The sequence below is a fragment of the Episyrphus balteatus genome, chromosome 1 (assembly GCF_945859705.1).
Source record: "Episyrphus balteatus chromosome 1, idEpiBalt1.1, whole genome shotgun sequence".
Taxonomy (NCBI): domain Eukaryota; kingdom Metazoa; phylum Arthropoda; class Insecta; order Diptera; family Syrphidae; genus Episyrphus; species Episyrphus balteatus.
In genome coordinates this window covers 61537932-61555595 of record NC_079134.1, presented here as the reverse complement: position 1 = coordinate 61555595, position 17664 = coordinate 61537932, and the positions used below count along the sequence as shown (strand labels likewise).

Genomic DNA, 17664 nt, shown 5'->3' with positions numbered 1-17664 from the left:
GATTGAAATTTGAGAAGTGGAATTATTTAAATAAATCGCTGCTTCGAACTTCGAAAATTTAATCGCTTGTATAGATTCCCCCATTTATTCCCTATATGTATAAGATAAACTTAATGAAATTGCATACCTTCCAAACTAAATTTTTGTTTCCCATTTATTTATATTTTTGCAGGAAAAAAATGTGTTCTTCTATCAACTATTCCCTAGTGGTTTTGACTTTTGTGTACCTTTCTACCGATGGTGAGTTCAAATGAATTGGGAGAATATGAAACATAGCTAATGTTTGGTATATGTATTTAGGTAATCAGTTTGAAATATACAGCTATGACGATATTCTTACAACTCCCATATTTACAAATAATGAAAGGCACTCCAAGATTTCAGGATTTTTTGATCTTAATTTTTCTCACAATATCACAACGATAGCTGGCCAGACAGCGTTTCTTAATTGTAGGGTGCGTAATATCGGAAGAAAAACAGTGAGTATAATGTTAAAACAAAAAAAAAAAAGCTTATTATAAAATAATAATTTCAAAGGTTTCATGGGTACGCCATGCAGATATAAATTTATTAACTGTTGGAAAATATACATATTCTTCAGATGAGAGATTTGTTCCTTTGCAAAACGACGAAACAGGGGATCAGACTTTGCAGGTGAGATATAATGTAAAATGTGTTTAAGTGTGAACATGCCTTTAAATTTTCTGAACGCACCCAATGGAAGTATGAAGCAAGGACGGGAACCTTCGAAGACATTCTCGAATTTCGAAATTCAGCTATAAAAGAGCAGTGTGGCACCGACCTGATACAGTTTTATTTTGAAAGTGAAGGAGAAAGTACAAAGTGAAATAAACTGTTGCAAATTGTTAGTAGTAAATAAAGTGATTTAAAAGTGTGTTTGTTTGAACGTATAGGGTCAATGTGGGTAAATGTAAACAGGGGTAAATGAAAACATGGCTCATAACAAGCTTCAGTTAAATCTCTTTGATGCATACATAAGTACAAATCGCGGACGCATGTATCTTTTAACTTATACGTCAAGCTCATTGCTGTCAAGAGAGAATTAATTCGACGAGCGTATTTTCCGTGAAAGATAATTTTTTAAAGTGCCAAACAAGTCGTTAGTCTTTCAGAAAAATTAAATATTTTGGCAGATTCAATTAAATCAGTATAATTTGCAAAAACTTTTTTGTTTTTAATTTTGATGTAGATTCTATGTGATACAAGCAAATTTTAAAATACAGGACATTTATGTCGATTTGCATGTGTTTACATTTACCCCAGAATATTTTTAATAATGGGTAAATGTAAACAACGTATTCTGGGGGTAAATATAAACATACATTTTTGGTGAAATTATTGGTTTTAATAAAAATAACGTACTTTTAGTCAATTACTATTGCTAAAGTGCCGCGGAGTCACATTTTAAAGTAGCCAACACCATCATTTTCAGTGGATGATGTTGCAAAATCGGTCTTTGACGTAAAAAAACAAAAAATATGACGTTCAGAGCTGCTCAGGATGCATATTGGGCGCCTATATAAAGAATCAAAGGAAGAAAACAAAAACTTTTATTGGAATTTGAAAAAGTTTTTGTCAAATACCTTCTTGGACGTTTTTCAAGTTGTTATCCATATGATAAAGAGGAAATTCTTAATTTTAAACCACCGTTTACATTTACCCCGAATTTGCAAAAAAACACAAACATGGTGGGGTATTTGTAAACATGCCATATTTGACAGTAATGTAAACAATTTGGGAAATATTTGTTTATATTTATAAAGAAGAATTGCCATCATTTCATATTTGCATTTGAAGATACCATTCAAGTTGTTCCGTGAAAACATAAAAAAATCTAAAGTCGAAAGAAAAAAAAGACATGAAATTGTTTACATTTACCCACATTGACCCTAATAAAAGTAAATTGAGTTGAAATAAATTGTGTTTTAATTTGAACGGAATGATAAGTGGAAATTAAATAAACTAAATAAGTTTTATTGTGAACCCCGAATATAAACATTGGTGTCAGAATAGTGGGATAAAACTTATTTATTTGTGCGACTCATAGACCCGTGCCAATCCAGTTTTTAGAGGGAAAAAGTTGAAAAAACTATTAGCAGCATAAGGGTGGTGGAAAAATTTAGGATAAATGGTGTATGAAAGGGGAAAAATAAATTGCCCACAAAAAAATTGGGGGAAAGGGGGTGGGTGTGCGAAAAAGTGGGGTGGGTGTCAAAAATCGTGGTTTTTTTCGATTTCTGTCAAAAGTAGACCTCCTATCGAAAAAAGTTAAAAGCAAAAGTTGCAGATCGTAAAAGTGTCTACAACATTTACTCAAACCATTTTTTTTTATAACCTCAAAATATTGAAAAAATTTTTTTATTTTTATTTTTATCTTTTACAAAAATGGTTGGATCTTAACAAAACTTGGTCAAAAATTACTTTGTTATATTTTCTATCTATTTAAAATGTTTTTTGAGCAAAAAGTTAGTTTTTGGATTTTTGTCGAATTTAATTTGAAAAAATAGGCTATTTTTCAAAAAAAAAAGTTACCGAAAAAATTTTTGATTTTTGAAAAGTTTCGAGTGCAATTATTAAGATTAAAACCTATTATTTAAGATTGTGTGGAAAAACTATACTTTTGTTTTTGAAAATATTGAGAAAAATTGAAAAAAAAAACAAAAAAAACGATTTTTAAGATCGATTTTTCCGTAAATGACAGTAATATTCGTGAGAAATAACTTTCCATAGAATTTAAATTATACTTTTCTAATGGCCTTTGACCTTCTTAATTTGAATCTAGCATTAGATTAGCTCCAACGTGAAAAGTTTTTGAGATATTGAATTTTGAACGTCCAAAACACTATTTTTGTGATGTTTTGCATGGTAATATCTCAAAAACGTGACGTGATAGAATTTTTTGACTTCGGATTCGAGCTCAGCGCATAAAAAACCATTAGAAAAATATATTTTGATTTTTATAAAAAAAAACTTTTTGACTAGTGAAATTGCACAAGGCATTCGATTTTTTCTGCCCTGTTCGATTAAATTCTATGGAAAGTTATTTCTCGCCAATATTACTATCATCTACGGAAAAATCGTTTGTTTGTTTTTTTTTTCAATTTTTCTCAATATTTTTTAAAACAAAAGTATAGTTTTTCCAATCTTAATAATAGGTTTTAATCTTAATAATTACACTCGAAACTCTTCAAAAATCAAAAATTTTTTCAGTAACTTTTTTGTTTGAAAAATAAGCTATTTTTTCAAATTAAATTCGACAAAAATCCAAAACTTAACTTTTTGTTAAAAAAACATTTTAAATAGATAGAAAATATAACAAAGTAATTTTTGACCAAGTTTTGTTAAAATCCAACCATTTTTGTAAAAGATAAAAATAAAGAATCAAAAAATTGTATTTTTGCATTTTTTTTCAATATTTTGAGGTTATAAAAAAATGGTTTGAGTAAAAGTTGTAGACACTTTTACGATCTACAATTTTTGATTTTAACTTTTTTCGATAGGAGGTCTAATTTTGACAGAAATCGTAAAAAAACACGATTTTTGACACCCACTCCACTTTTTCGGCCACCCACCCCCTTTCCACCAATTTCTTTGTGGGCAATTTATTTTTCCCCTTTCATACACCATTTATCCTAAATAGGCCAGTCATTATGTCGGAAAAAACGGCTTAGAAATGCAAAATGACCGAGAAAGCTAAATTTTGGATATGTTGTAGAGGATGCTTAAAAAAGCTTAACTTGAAGTTTTCGACCAAGATTTCCTATGAGCTTTTTCCGCCATTTTGAAAAAAAGGATAAAATTGGTTTTTTGACAATAACTCGGCTATCTGACGAGATGCGAAAATTTTACAAGGAGCTTTTTTGTAGCTTTTAACGAGTTCTACAATTCTATCTAGCTAGCATTAGAATAGCTCTAACGTGCAAAGTTTTTGAGATATTGAATTTTGAACGTTCAAAACACTATTTTTGTGATGTATTGGCATGGTAATATCTCAACGTGATGTGATAGAATTTTTCTGACTAAAGATTCGAGCTCAGCATACAAATGACTGGCTGCTAATAATTTTTTTATTTTCAAAAATTATTGGCACTGGTCTATCAGATAATATCGCTAATAAAAAAAAGAAGAAGTGCGCTTGTGTTTTAATTAAATCAGTTAAGTTTGACTGAACTTAAGGCGGAATTAACTTAGCGAGTTCTTTCTACTGCTGGATCGAAAAATGACCTCATTATTCGTCTGCAGGATTATTTAACCCGGAAAAACAAACATTTGGATACATTTCAATTCGAAATTGAAATGCCAGAAGAACAAATAAGTACTACTTCCGATATGTCACCCATGATGGCTTGCAAAATTTGAAGAACGGAAAGAACAAATAGAAAAACAAAGCAATGAACAGAGGGAACAATTAGAAAAACAACGCAATGAACAGAGAGAACATTTAGAAAAATAACAGAGTAGGGTTCTCGAAAAAATTGAGGCACAACGTAACGAACAAAGGAGTGAACAACAAAATCTTCTCGAACACATGGAGAAACAATTTCAAGATGAACAGAAAAACCTCATCGAAGGTAAGCTTGATGCGATCGAGAACAAGTTCGTTGCTCTGGATGCAGCTTGCGACAGAAGCCTTTGTTCGTGCTGTATCTGATATAAATCTTCAGCGAGCCATTCGAACAGCTAGAAAACGTTCCCTTCCTGAAGCATAAGCGTTCGCACTAACCAGCGAGACGGAGCTGCTCGATGTTGGAACTGTAACAAGACAGGACATCTCCAGCGGCAGTGTAGAAGCAGATTGCCACCAAGAAGAACTGCTTGCGAACACTGTAGAAGCAGGAATATTGCCCAACAACAGGTAAACTATACAACCACCACTCATCCTCAACCATCCGGGAAACGAGTAAGAACCAACTTCGAGGGGCAGAAGCTGGTTTCTGGTATCGTTGTACCCAGGATCACAATTCAAGTCTCACAGAATAACGAGACAACAAAAGTCTTACCGTAGAGGGAACCATAAAAATCAAACAACACGTGGCTACAATTGACACCGGGGCCACCGCCTCTATTGTACGAAGAGACTTGGTAAAGATGGTTCGGCTACATAGCACCTACAGCTACCATTTGAAGACCGCTACAGGAGAAGCAGCAAGAGTGTACGGTGAAGTTGGTCTATGGCAACGAAAACTCAACAACAATTAGAACTATCATCAAAGAAGACATGTGCCTGTCACCTTCTTCAGAAATTTTTCAAAAGTTGAGCAAAGTTCCCCAAACATCATCATCGGGAAGACTCTTGTGGCACTAAAGAACAACATGGTACCTGTACGGATACTTAACATCAAACCGTACCCAAGCTTAAAAAAGGAGAAGTTGTTGGGCAATGTGAATCTGTGGCCGCAATAACTAAGATCAACGAGGTGGACACACAGGTGACTATAATCTCGGAGAAACTAAAGACTCAAATTCTCAAATCAGACAACTTGAGTCAACATCAGCTTAATGTTGCCGGAAGACTTCTTCATGAATATGCTGATATCTTCTCTTCACGCAGCAGGCAGACCGGCGGAACACAACAATTGCAGCATCGAATCGATACAGGAGATGCTAGACCGATTCGTCAACCAGCAAGACGTGATATCGACAATGAAGAAAGACGGGCTGATGGAAAATTCCAAAAGCCCTTGGGCATCACCGGTAGTTCTCGTCAAAAAGAAGCATGGAAGCACTCGATTTTGTGTCGACTACTGTAGGCTGAATGATGAGCTAACTAACCATGAACTGAAAATGAAAAAAGAAAATTGAGAAAGTAGTACAACATTATGAGTGTGTATAAGGGAAAATTTATATTTTTGAATATATTTCATTTTATTAAAAAAAAAAATTTTTGCGAATGGCAACACAAAAATAAAATTCACAGGACAACGCGTGTTGGAATTTTGTAAATTGTTAATATTTATAATTTTTTTTAACATCATTAATTCTTCTGTTTTACAGAAAACATCTACGTTAAAAATTTATCCTCGGATAAATATTTAACCCCAACACACACACACGCGACCTCAGAGTCACATAATTAACCGCGAATAACAACTTTTTTGCAATTGTTTTATTTTAATTTAGATGTACGCTTCCGGTTTTTTTAAGCATTGAGAATTTAGTTTTTTTTTTTCAATTTTCGTTTTATGAGATAAATACTGTATTATCTTCCCATAAATAATGCAAAATTGTCTTCTTCCAGCTCAACGCAAAGGGTGCTTTTGCTAACAAATTTTTTTAAGAAAAAATGAAATTTCCAAATCCATACTTTTGGGAGTCAATTCGCGATTTAAAGTGAATTCCTTAAAATGCGTCTGTTTTTTTAGTGCATTTTTTATTTTTTTGTCCATTCGTTGTAAATTTTGCATAGTATAAGTTATTATATTTTTGTCTTTTCATATTTGGTAATGTAAAGTTTCCAGCGATAAATTCAGTTCTCCACAGATTTTTTAACTGGTACACCGAAATTATGACTTTCAATAGAAGATGCACTAATTTCAATGTTAAGTTCCGCCGGTTTCCACGTTTTTACAAATCGGAGCCTCAACCAGTCAGTCAGTTTTATACGTGCTTGAAACATGAAAAATGCATTATCCTTCCTTACAAACATTGAAGAGGAACGTTTGTCAACGTTTGGTAATACCAACTAAATGCCTGATATTTACCATCATGAGATTCACCATAATATACTCATTAACAGGGATAGGATCTTGTGGACCTAAAAACTTAGAAAAAGGCAAAATAAAACTCCGAAAAAGGCATAAAAAGGCATTTATTGAGAGTAAGAATGAAGTATAAAAATTAATTGTAGTAATTTCTAACAAACATGAGTTTTTCTCTTAAGAGTGCTTTAAAGGAGTTAAAAGATGTCTCTATTTATCTGTAGAGACGAGTGGAGCCAAATAAAAGCACTCGACATCACCCACTGCAAAATTTGGCGGGAGCTCTAGATTTGTGTCCCCATTCATTTCTCAATTTATTTGTTTAACTCTCTCGAGTCCCTTGTTTGCCAAAAAAACTGATTTGTACTTCCCAACAACATCTTTTGCGACTGCCCCTTTCCCGGCTTCCAAATCTCTCTTGATTTTGTCCAAAATCTGGAGAACTTCTCCAATCGTATTTTTTTAATTAAAAAAAAAATTTTTAATTGTTGGAGCTTTCTCGGTTCATTTTGCATTTCCAAATATAATGACTGCACTATTATAGGTAGATCTTTTCACTCGAATTCGTTAGTGCGGGGTAATTAGTGAATCTTTAGTATAGATATATTGAGTTTGTAATATATTGAGTACGTTTCCTATTTGTTTGTATAGTTGAGTGTTTTGTGTGTAGGCATTACTTTAAAGACGCTAAAAAGATAAAAAACATAGGAAAAGGCAACAAAAAGGCAATAACAAGAGAAAAGGCAAAAAAAGGCAATAACGAAAGAAAGGGCAAAAAAAGGCAAAATAAAATACATATATTTGGCACGAGGGGGACGTGAAGCGTGTCTGTTTTTAATCTATAATGTCGTAGGTACGATTAAGCAAGAAAAAAAGGCAAATTCCACAACATCCTATCCCTGCTCATTAAATAACCAACTTCCTTATTTTTTATGTTTAACGGTTACAGATTATTCTCATCGTTAGACAAATTTTCATTTTGTCAAAATATTTATTCCGACCATTGTAAAATAAAATTGAAAACTTAGTAAGGTCAGTTTTTAAAGCCCATCGCTGTCATAAATTGTAACTGAATTTAACATTTGTGTCGCTCAAAATAAAAGTTATGTAACTCCATCCAAATGCATTTCGAGATACCTACCTAACTAGCTTTAAAAAAAGGAATACTATACTTGGTAGTTTAACCTCATGGTGTGAGGTGGAAGCACATTATGGTTTTTTCATATTTATTTATTTCAATTCGTTAAATACTAACGTTAATATACTTATACATTTATACATAATACTTAAATCTAAATTTATTACTCTAAGCTATTGAAAAACATAGTTTTGAACTTAATGCATTTAAAATTTCATTAACAGACTCGATACAAAAATAAAGTTTATTGAATATTGTTATCAATTGATTGAGGGGGCTATTTGCACCATAGTTCGATCTACTAAAAATAAGGCACAATGGTTGGCGTAACCTTACACTTGTGCGACTGTAACTGAAATTTAACCGACTTAGAACCGATGGGGATGATATTGACTCATTAATAATTCCAACAATAAAACAAAACTGCAAATACTTTCTATGGTCAGTAAGTGAAGGAAGATTAATTAATCTGAGTCTTTGAGAGTAAGGGGGAAGTAAATTATCATGTGACCAAGGAAGAAAACGAAGACAGAAACGCGAAAACCTTCTCTGAATTGATTCAAGTCTTGTTATATGAGTGGCATAGTAAGGTGACCACACTACACAGCTATATTCGAGTATTGGTCTTACAAAAGAAACAAAGAGCAGTTTTAGAACATAAGGGTCGCGGAAATCGCTACCAAATCTCTTTATACATCCTAGCATTTTATTAGCTTTTTTAATAATGTAGTTTAAATGATCTATAAATTTTAGCTCAGGATCAAGAATAACTCCTAAGTCTGAAAACACGGGCACATTACTTAAGTGACATGAATCAAACGAATAATTGAAAACAAACGGGACTTTTTTGCGTGTAAAACTCATAGTTTTACACTTGTCGACATTAAGAACAAGACGATTTTCATTGCACCATTCCCTAAATAAAATTAAGTCTTCTTGTAACAGTAAACAGTCAGAAGTACATTTAATACTTTTGAAAAGCTTAATGTCATCAGCATAAATAAGGACGGACGAATTTTTAATGATCGAAACCAAGTCATTTATAAATAAAATAAATAAAATTGGACCTAAATGGCTGCCCTGAGGGACACCTGAGTTGACAATAAACTGGTTCGAACACATATTACGAAATACTACACTATAAAGCCTATTTTTTAGATACGAGGATATCCAATTTAAGAAACTATTATTGAATCCAAGATTGCTTAATTTTAAAATTAATGTTTTATGACACAGTTTGTCAAAGGCTTTACTAAAGTCAGTGAATACACAATCGACTTGCCCACGTTTTTTAAAAACATCTAAACAAAAGGACGTGAAGTTAAATAAATTAGTAACGGTAGACTTTTTTCAGAATTTTTTCAACATTTATTATAAATGATGTTCCCAGTTTTTCTGACACATAATTTTTGATATCGAGGGCATTTGTTGAAGGGGCAAGTTTAGAAAGAAATAACACTTTTTGTCCTTCTACAGCCCTAAGTCCAGATACAATTGGAGACAGCATCTCATTAGTTCGATTGGTATCAATATTTGGACGTTTTGGAGCAGAATATTGCGGTAGTTGTTTAGACGATATTGGAAGTGACATAGAAGTAATTGAAGAACTGTTGGTAGATGAAGAAGTTGATGATTCTGTGTTACATATAGGTGCGGGATCAGTAACAGCTGAAGGAAGTTGCACTTGTAATGATGACGAAGAGAGAAGAGAAGGAGTAGGTGATTTCACGTTAAAGTTGAAATTAGGGATAGGGCGAGATAATGTGTGATTACTAAATATAGATACAGCTGTTTTTTTCGATGAAGGGTTTATATCGGAATTTTCATCATCGATAACATCACTTTTTCGTTTATGTTGTGTTTCAGTACTACTTTGTGATTCAGGAGTTATATTATTTGAACACTTTAATGTGTTTTCTGTTTGTAGTTGTGAGGGTGAAGATATATTTTCGATTTTGTCAGAGAGAAATAATAATTGTTTTTCCAAATTTTCTAACTGCTTCATGTTTTGCAGAACGTCACGAACAATATTATTATCAGAAAATGGATCGCATTTGTCACAAAAGTAGTAGAACGACTTCATTTTATTAAAAAGTTTGATGCTGCTAAAGGAGGCACCAATACAAAGAACATGAAAAGTTCTTCTACAATTTCCACTACACAATGGAATCTATCATGTAGTCGCAGATTTTTTCGCAAGATCCACAGTTCGCCATACTGCTTCAGTTATTATTTAATTTATGTCTTAACCGAAATTACTTTATATTTTTTTAATTTTATCAGTTTAGTTTTTTTTTTTTTTTTTTTTTTAATTTTAAATTAAAATTCGTTATTGATCACCCTATGCAGTAGTAATAGCCTTTCTGGGGTTTCTAGGTTACGACAGGTGGCGCTGGGGTAAACGTCAAAACTGATGGATGATGATTTGTTGTTTTAGACGTAAAACAGCTGATTTTAGAGTATAGTGAAATAAAGAGAAAACAAAGTGTGGTGTGTAGTCTCTTGAAATAGTTACTCGGCAGAACATAGACTAAAGATGAACTCACCGGGAAGAAATTTACTGATGGCTTGTATGTTGTATGTAAATGCATGCAGTGATGAAGTATGATGAAAAGGGCAGCGGATGGGGGCAAGCAAAATTCTCTTAGTGTGATGAATGCAATGAAGAACAAAAAAGCATCATCCAGTAGGTTAGGGCGGTTTGCAGCAATATAAATGCCAAACACTCAGGCAAAGTTCGGTAGCGGTATGAAAAGGTAAACAAAAAGTTGGGATTCAATGCAGTATCCAAAAATGCTTCGTGTGCAGAACATATATAAAAAGTTTCACTCACCAAGGAGGGGGGAAACAAAAGCGATGGTAAAATCAAGTACAGCAGTTATGTTCTCTTTTTTTTTAGGAAGAGAATGCAAAGCAGTTACATTTTTCATCTCTCTGAGTGACACCATTACTTCCGAATACCTCTTTTTCAACCCTTCAATTTAGGTCAAAAAATTAGCTTTATCGGTGGCGTCATTAAACTCCTCGAAAAGCAATACTTCCTCATATATTGAATTATTGAGTCTATTTTTTCCATTCCCCCATAAGATTCGTGCTCTGGAATTCGATTGCCGAATTACTCATATCTGTTTTGATAGATGTTTCTGCTATTTTCCTTTCGAACGACCCCAATCGTATTTGTGCTCGTTTCATATTACTTGACTGTGTGTCGTTATGGCCCAGATTTATTTTTTCTGTGTTTTGGGCTCGGATTTCTTCATTCTTTTTCTGGTCAAGTTCACTGTTTACAGTTAAAAAGTTTACATAAAAAGTCTTAAAAATTTAAGCAACTTTAACTCTAAGAGCAAGTTCGTGCGACCCAGTCGTGCATTTTATATTTTTTTTAATTCGTTTGAGATGTGGTGTTCTTTTTGTAATGGTGTCTGAGATGTGGTTGGTGTTTTCTCTTAAATCTGGTTATGAAGATTCTGGTGTCTTCTTGGAGTATCTGGTTATGAAGATTCTGGTGTCTTCTTGGAGTATCTGCTTATGAAGATACTGGTGTCTTCTTTGAGTATCTGGTTATGAACAATCTGATGTGTTCTTTGAGTATCTGTTATGAATATTCTGGTGTCTTCTTAGAGTATCTGGTTATGAAGATTCTAGAGTCTTATTGGAGTAGGTATCTGTTCAAAGAAGCGTCTGGTGTCTTCTTGACTCGAAGGACCACTGAATAGCTCAATTAAACTTGTGGACTGTAGCTTTCTTAGTTACTTTATTCTTCATTTAACATTATATTTATACAGTCTTAAATCTAAGTAATTCAAGACTACCTTTGAATTACACACCTGTTCGTTTCTTCATATTTGCTTATTTTGCGGAACTTGCAAATGTAGTTGCTTGCAAGTTCCGCACTACATTTATTCTTTGTATTTTTTATTTTTGTTTGTCTAAACAATATAATACCACACAATATTATTTGAAAACAAAAAACAGTACCTAACTAGTAGAGTAACTAAAGCAAATTATTAGGGAACCCGGCCGAACAGCTCTGATTTTGACGATTTTTTTTTTCAAACGTAGGTAATTAAAATACATTAAAGTCTATAGAATAAAAATTGCCGATGTTGCCGTATTGTTTTTTAAAATTAAAATTAATTTTTTTTTTGAACAAAACCATTTTTTTTGCTTAAATTTCATAAAAGAAATGATAGAAAAAGATTCTCTAGGTAATTTAAGGAAAATATATATGAGGCAGTAAGGGACAATCTTCCATCGTTTAAGCGATAAATGCAATTTTCTCACAATCTGACTTCAAACACAAAAAAAAATATTTTGAAAACAACGACAACACCTACAATATTTTAAAATACATTTTTAAAAAGCTAGAAACTCATTCTTAGGTATCTGTTAAATTTAAATCCACTAAATTTAAGTAAGAGTAAAATGTAATTTAATTTTAAAACTTTTTCTTATAAAATATGAATTTATTTAAAAAACAAATCTTGCCATAAGTATTACCAGTTGAATTCCGAATCAGAAACGGTAATATACAGTGACGGACAAAACAATAAGACCACCTCTATCACTCTTAAAATATTCTCTCTATCTCTTTTTAAAATGAAATAAAACGGCTCTTTTTACTATATTCTGCTTAAAATAACGGAACTATTATAAAATAAAAGAAAAAGAACATGCACAGATAATTTGATGCAAATAATAAATGTATCAACTAAAAAGAACTCTCAAATCGTGTGGACAAAACAATAGGACCAAGTGGAGTCATTTATTTTTGTATTACCTAGGATTCATATTTTAAACAATATTTAAAAAAAAATACTCTTTAGAGATCATTTAACATTAGTGGAGCAAAAACAAAATTGGGAAAACATTAAAATGGGTCGTGGAGTCCATTGTTCTTCAGCCGTGAGAGAATTGATGCATTAACTGTCAAGGGAAGGCAAATCAGAACGGGAAATTACCGAAACTATTGGTTAGTTAAAAAAGTTTGTATTAAACGCACTAGAGCCCCCAAAAGAAAATTTTAAAATAGGAACAAAGCGAAAAACTTCACAAAAACACGTCTTAGAAATAATGCGATTGTCATAAAAAGACACTTTCAGGTCATCTTTCGACATTAAATTAGAGCTTAACTTGCTAATAAGTGAGAAAACGCTCAGAAGAAGACCATAAGAAAAGTAACTCTTCCAAAGAATCCCCAGGGAAGTTTCACTCCTCAGCAAGAGGCATCGCAAAAACCGAATCAATTTTGCAAAAAACCTTTTTAATTGGATTGGTCCAGATAATGAATAAAAAATGGCGCAATGTTCTTTAGCCGGACGAAAGTAAAGTCAAATTAGTGGGATCAGATGGCAAAAGATGGGTAAGGTGTCCAGAGAACGCAGAATTCAAACCGCAATACACAAGACAAACGCTTAAACACGGTGGTAGAAACATCATCGTGTGGAGTAATTTTTCTTGGCACGTAGTAGGTATAACTTTTTGGATTAAAGAAAACATGGACCAGCATTTGTATCCCAATTTCTTAGAAAAAGTTTTCCTTCCCTATACAGAATGGAAAATGTACCTAAAATGGCAGTTTATGCATTATAATGACCGTAAATATACATTGGGTCCAGTTCAAATATGGCTTTAGGAGCATAGAATTAATGTTATGTCTTGGTTTGTCCGATCGCCGGACCCAAGTCCAATTGAAAATTTGTGGGCTATCGTTGAGAAGTCACTGTGTTCAAAAAAGTCGAGAAATAAAGATGAGTTGTGGCAAAAACTTCAAGAGGCTTGGTATGCAATACCGAGACGCACTTCTCGCAAATTAGTCGAAATAACGCCTCCAAAAGTATGTGCGGTGATGGCAAATAAGGGCTTTTCGACAATATATTGGTTTTGACCACAAAAAAAATTGAAATATGAAATAATTTCCATTTTTTGGCTAGTGGTCCTATTGTTTTGACCGCTTTAGAAATCAATTTATTTTCGTATTGATTTATTTTTTTTATTTAAACAAAAAATCTTGTTAGATAATGAATTGATTTAAGTTCCTAATACCGTAAATTGTATATTAATAATTTTTTTTCTTTTAAAAACAAATAAAAATATGTGTTTTATGATTTGTTTTTAAAGTAAGACGAAGTGGTCTTATTGTTTTGTCCATCACTGTATATCACACTTTTGAAAAAAAAAAATTTTAAATTACTTCAATTTCAATGGGTTTTTTTTGATAAAAACTGAATTTTTTCATTGAAATAATTAATTTTCTCAAAAGCTTTGGCAAATAAGAACTTTAAACTTATGCTATTTACTTTCAACAATAAGGGGTATTGAATGACTAACAAATAACTTTATATTTAAATGTTGAACTTAAAAAAAAAATGAGTTAAATTTTTTTCAAAACTTCTATTAAAAAAAATTCTTCGAAAATGAAATATGTACTTTTTAATTTTTTTTTCATAAACCGTAATACATATCAAAGATATGTTTATTGCTTATTTGGAGTTGATTCCTTTTTATATTGAAAGATATTGACCGAATACGATACCAATGAGCATAAAAACACATTTTTCAAAAAATTTAGCTACACCACTATTACTTCGAATAACACATTTACCGATTGAATATTATTAAATAAAGTTTTAGCAAATTTCAAGTTATTAAAAACAATAGAGATTGGAGAATTATTTGCCAATGAAGGGAGCAAATAAAAAAAAAAATAAAATGGTCGACTGGACCATGCTCTTGCCGTTCAAAACACTTTCTTGTTAGTTTACTTGCAGACTTTAAGAGCTGTGTCTATAGGTATCAAGGGGCACGGTAGTGCCCAGCCAAGTTCTCTAGCAACTTTGGCACTACACCCTTATTTACAGGAAACAACTCAGGCCATTTTCGACCCCCCTCTAACTTCCACACCAAAGATGCTAGAAATTTCAAACTCACTACATTTCTTGAGCTCGTCAAAACCAAACACCTCACAAAATTTCAGCCTCCTACGATGAGTAGTTTCTGAGATATAGGGCTTCAAAAATCGCAAAAACCGTAACTGACTCACTGACTCACTGACAGATCATCAAAATTATGGAGAACTTCCCGATATCGTAGAAACTTGAAATTTTACACGGTGATAGGACTTGTGGTGTATACAAAGGAAAAAATCGAAAATTTGAGATTTTCAATTCAGGGGGCGTGGCATCCGCCCATTTCCGCTGAATTTTCATCATATATTATAGAGCACTTCTGATTATCGTAGAATCTTGAAATTTGGTAGAATGGTAAGCTGGTAGTTTATACAAAGGAAAAAATTTGAAATTTGAGAATTTCAGCCAGGGGGCGTGGCAACCGCCCATTCCCGCTGAATTTTCATCAAATATTACAGAGCACTTCTGATTATCGTAGAATCTTGAAATTTGGTAGAATAGTAGAGCTGGTAGTTTATACAAAGGAAAAAATTTAAAACTTGAGAATTTCAGCCAGGGGGCGTGGCAACCGCCCATTTTCTCTGAATATTCATAAATTATTATAGAGCACTTCTTATTGTCGTAGAATCTTGAAATTTGGTAGAATGGTAGAACTGGTAGTTTATACAAAAGAAAAAATTTTAAGTTTGAGAATTTCAGCCAGGGGGCGTGGCAACCACCCATTTTCACTGAATTTTCATCAAATATAGAGATTTTATATTCTACAGCTATACCTTGCAAAAAGTAGTGAAATCACAACAAAAACATTACTGTTAAAAAAAGAGCCAAGTTCTCCTATGTTGAAATTATGCTGGCACAAAAAGTACTGATATGTAAAAGTGTACCAAGTTCTAAATTTTGGGTTCAAATTCGTATCAATAAAATTTTGATTGTTTACTTGGCAATTTTTGAAATATCTTTAAAAATCGATAATTAAGAAAAATTGTCAAGAGAACAATCAAAATTTTATTGATACGAATTTGAACCCAAAATTTAGAACTTGGTACACTTTTACATATCAGTACTTTTTGTGCCAGCATAATTTCAACATAGGAGAACTTGGCTCTTTTTTTAACAGTAATGTTTTTGTTGTGATAAATATTAAAGAAATTTTGTTGATGTTGGGGAAGAGCCGACATTTAAGCCAAAATTTTGTTAAATGAATTTTTTTTTGTTATTAGACTTTTTTGAGAAAAACTAAAAATGCAGTTTCATTGCAATTGCTTTGAACATTACGTTTGCAAAGTTTAATCAAAATCCTTAGAGCAGAGCCGTTTTGGAGTTATTTGATATAACTTAAAAAATTTGTATGGTAGGTACACTTTCTAAGTGAGATATAAAAAAAAAAAAACAAAAAAAACAACCAACTTTCAGAATTCTATATAAATCATCTGTACCAAATTTGAAGAAAATCCGTCCACGCGTTTGGGCTTTGGAAATGTGTACAGATGCACGCACAGAAGCACAGACGCACGGACAGAATAATTAGGAGACCAATTTTTTTTTTCGACACGAAACCAATACTTGCCCTATATTATACGGTGACCATCCGTCCCGGTTAACCCGGGACTGTCCCGTATTTCTACAGCTTGACCCGGGTTTTTATTTAAGAAACCCGGGACGTATAAGTGTCCCGTATTTTGTAATTTGTCCCGTGATTGTCCAGTATTTGAACATTCTCTGATTTTTGTATTCAATATTTTAAATACTTTGTACGGAAAAAAAAAGAAAACAGTGGCTGGAAATTAAAATTAAATACGCTGCTGAAGCAAAACGAACATTTTTCTAAGTCTCCAAAGTCAAAAAACTTTTGCTTCAAGAAAAATTGCCTGGACAAATAAATGGGAGTGACAAACGATTGAAAAATCTCCATATATTCCAGCACAGGTAAGAATTTCGTTACCTAAGCTGCGTATTGTGCAACGAACAGCAAAAGCAGAAAAATCAATATTTTCAAAACGATTCAACGAATTTTTTATCTGTCCCGGGTTTCGCTTCCAGAAATATGGCCACCGTACCTATATAGCAAGTAAAAATTGCACATTCATGGTTATGGCTTCAGTTGGACGATATCATCTGCTGGCCCACACTAGACAAAATCTTTAGCTACGCCCATGGTTTAATGGAATGGGTTTTAAATTGATTAACCTGGAAAACTTGTCTGTTTGGATGATGTCATTGTTTACGGGAATACATTTTACGACCATTGTGAAATCTAAGTAAATCTATGGACAGAAGTTCCTTCTTCGCATAGATCATGGTGCACTTAATTGGCTTTTGAACTTCAAAAACCCAGAGGGTGAAGTAGCAAGATGGATCGAGAGACTACAGACGTATCAATGTCAGATTCAACATCGAATAGGAAAGCTGCATTCAAATGCAGACGCATTATCTCGGCGCCCGTGGAAGCAGGACTGCAAGCATTGTATAGTAAAATTTCTATGGTAGATATTAAATGCCAAACAACTGAGGATATCTCGGGCAGTAAAAAAGATATCGGAAAGAAACAGGTCTTGAAAGATGGAAAATATTTCTTTTAAAAACCATTCTTACATAAAAAGTAAGGTCCAAAGTGCAGCATTTTCTAACGGTAATATTTCAAAAACGGGAGCTGATTAATTTTTTTTTTACTTTGGATTCGAGTTCAGCACACCGAAAACCTTCAGAAAAGTATATTTTTGTTTCAGCAACAAGAAAAAAAGATTAATTTTGTTAACCAGTGTTAACTGGTTACGTGCGGGAGAAGATGTTGAAAAGTGATGACGAAAAAGTGATACTTCAGCAAGTGGCCTGAGGCATATAAATTTTTGGATTATATTTTCATTAATTAATGACATTAAATTAGCCTTCGTAACGAGTT

The 17664-nt window shown here is 32.8% G+C and overlaps 1 protein-coding gene across 1 annotated transcript in view; it reads left to right on the top strand.

Annotated features, from left to right (window-relative positions):
• Positions 1 to 17664, top strand: part of LOC129907137 (hemicentin-2-like) — a gene marked incomplete in the record, with an annotated part of 112986 nt that overhangs the window by 20427 nt on the left and 74895 nt on the right. Inside the window, 3 exon segments of the mRNA XM_055983208.1 lie at positions 173 to 240; positions 301 to 479; positions 538 to 654. Of these exon segments, the coding sequence (XP_055839183.1) occupies positions 180 to 240; positions 301 to 479; positions 538 to 654 (357 nt within the window).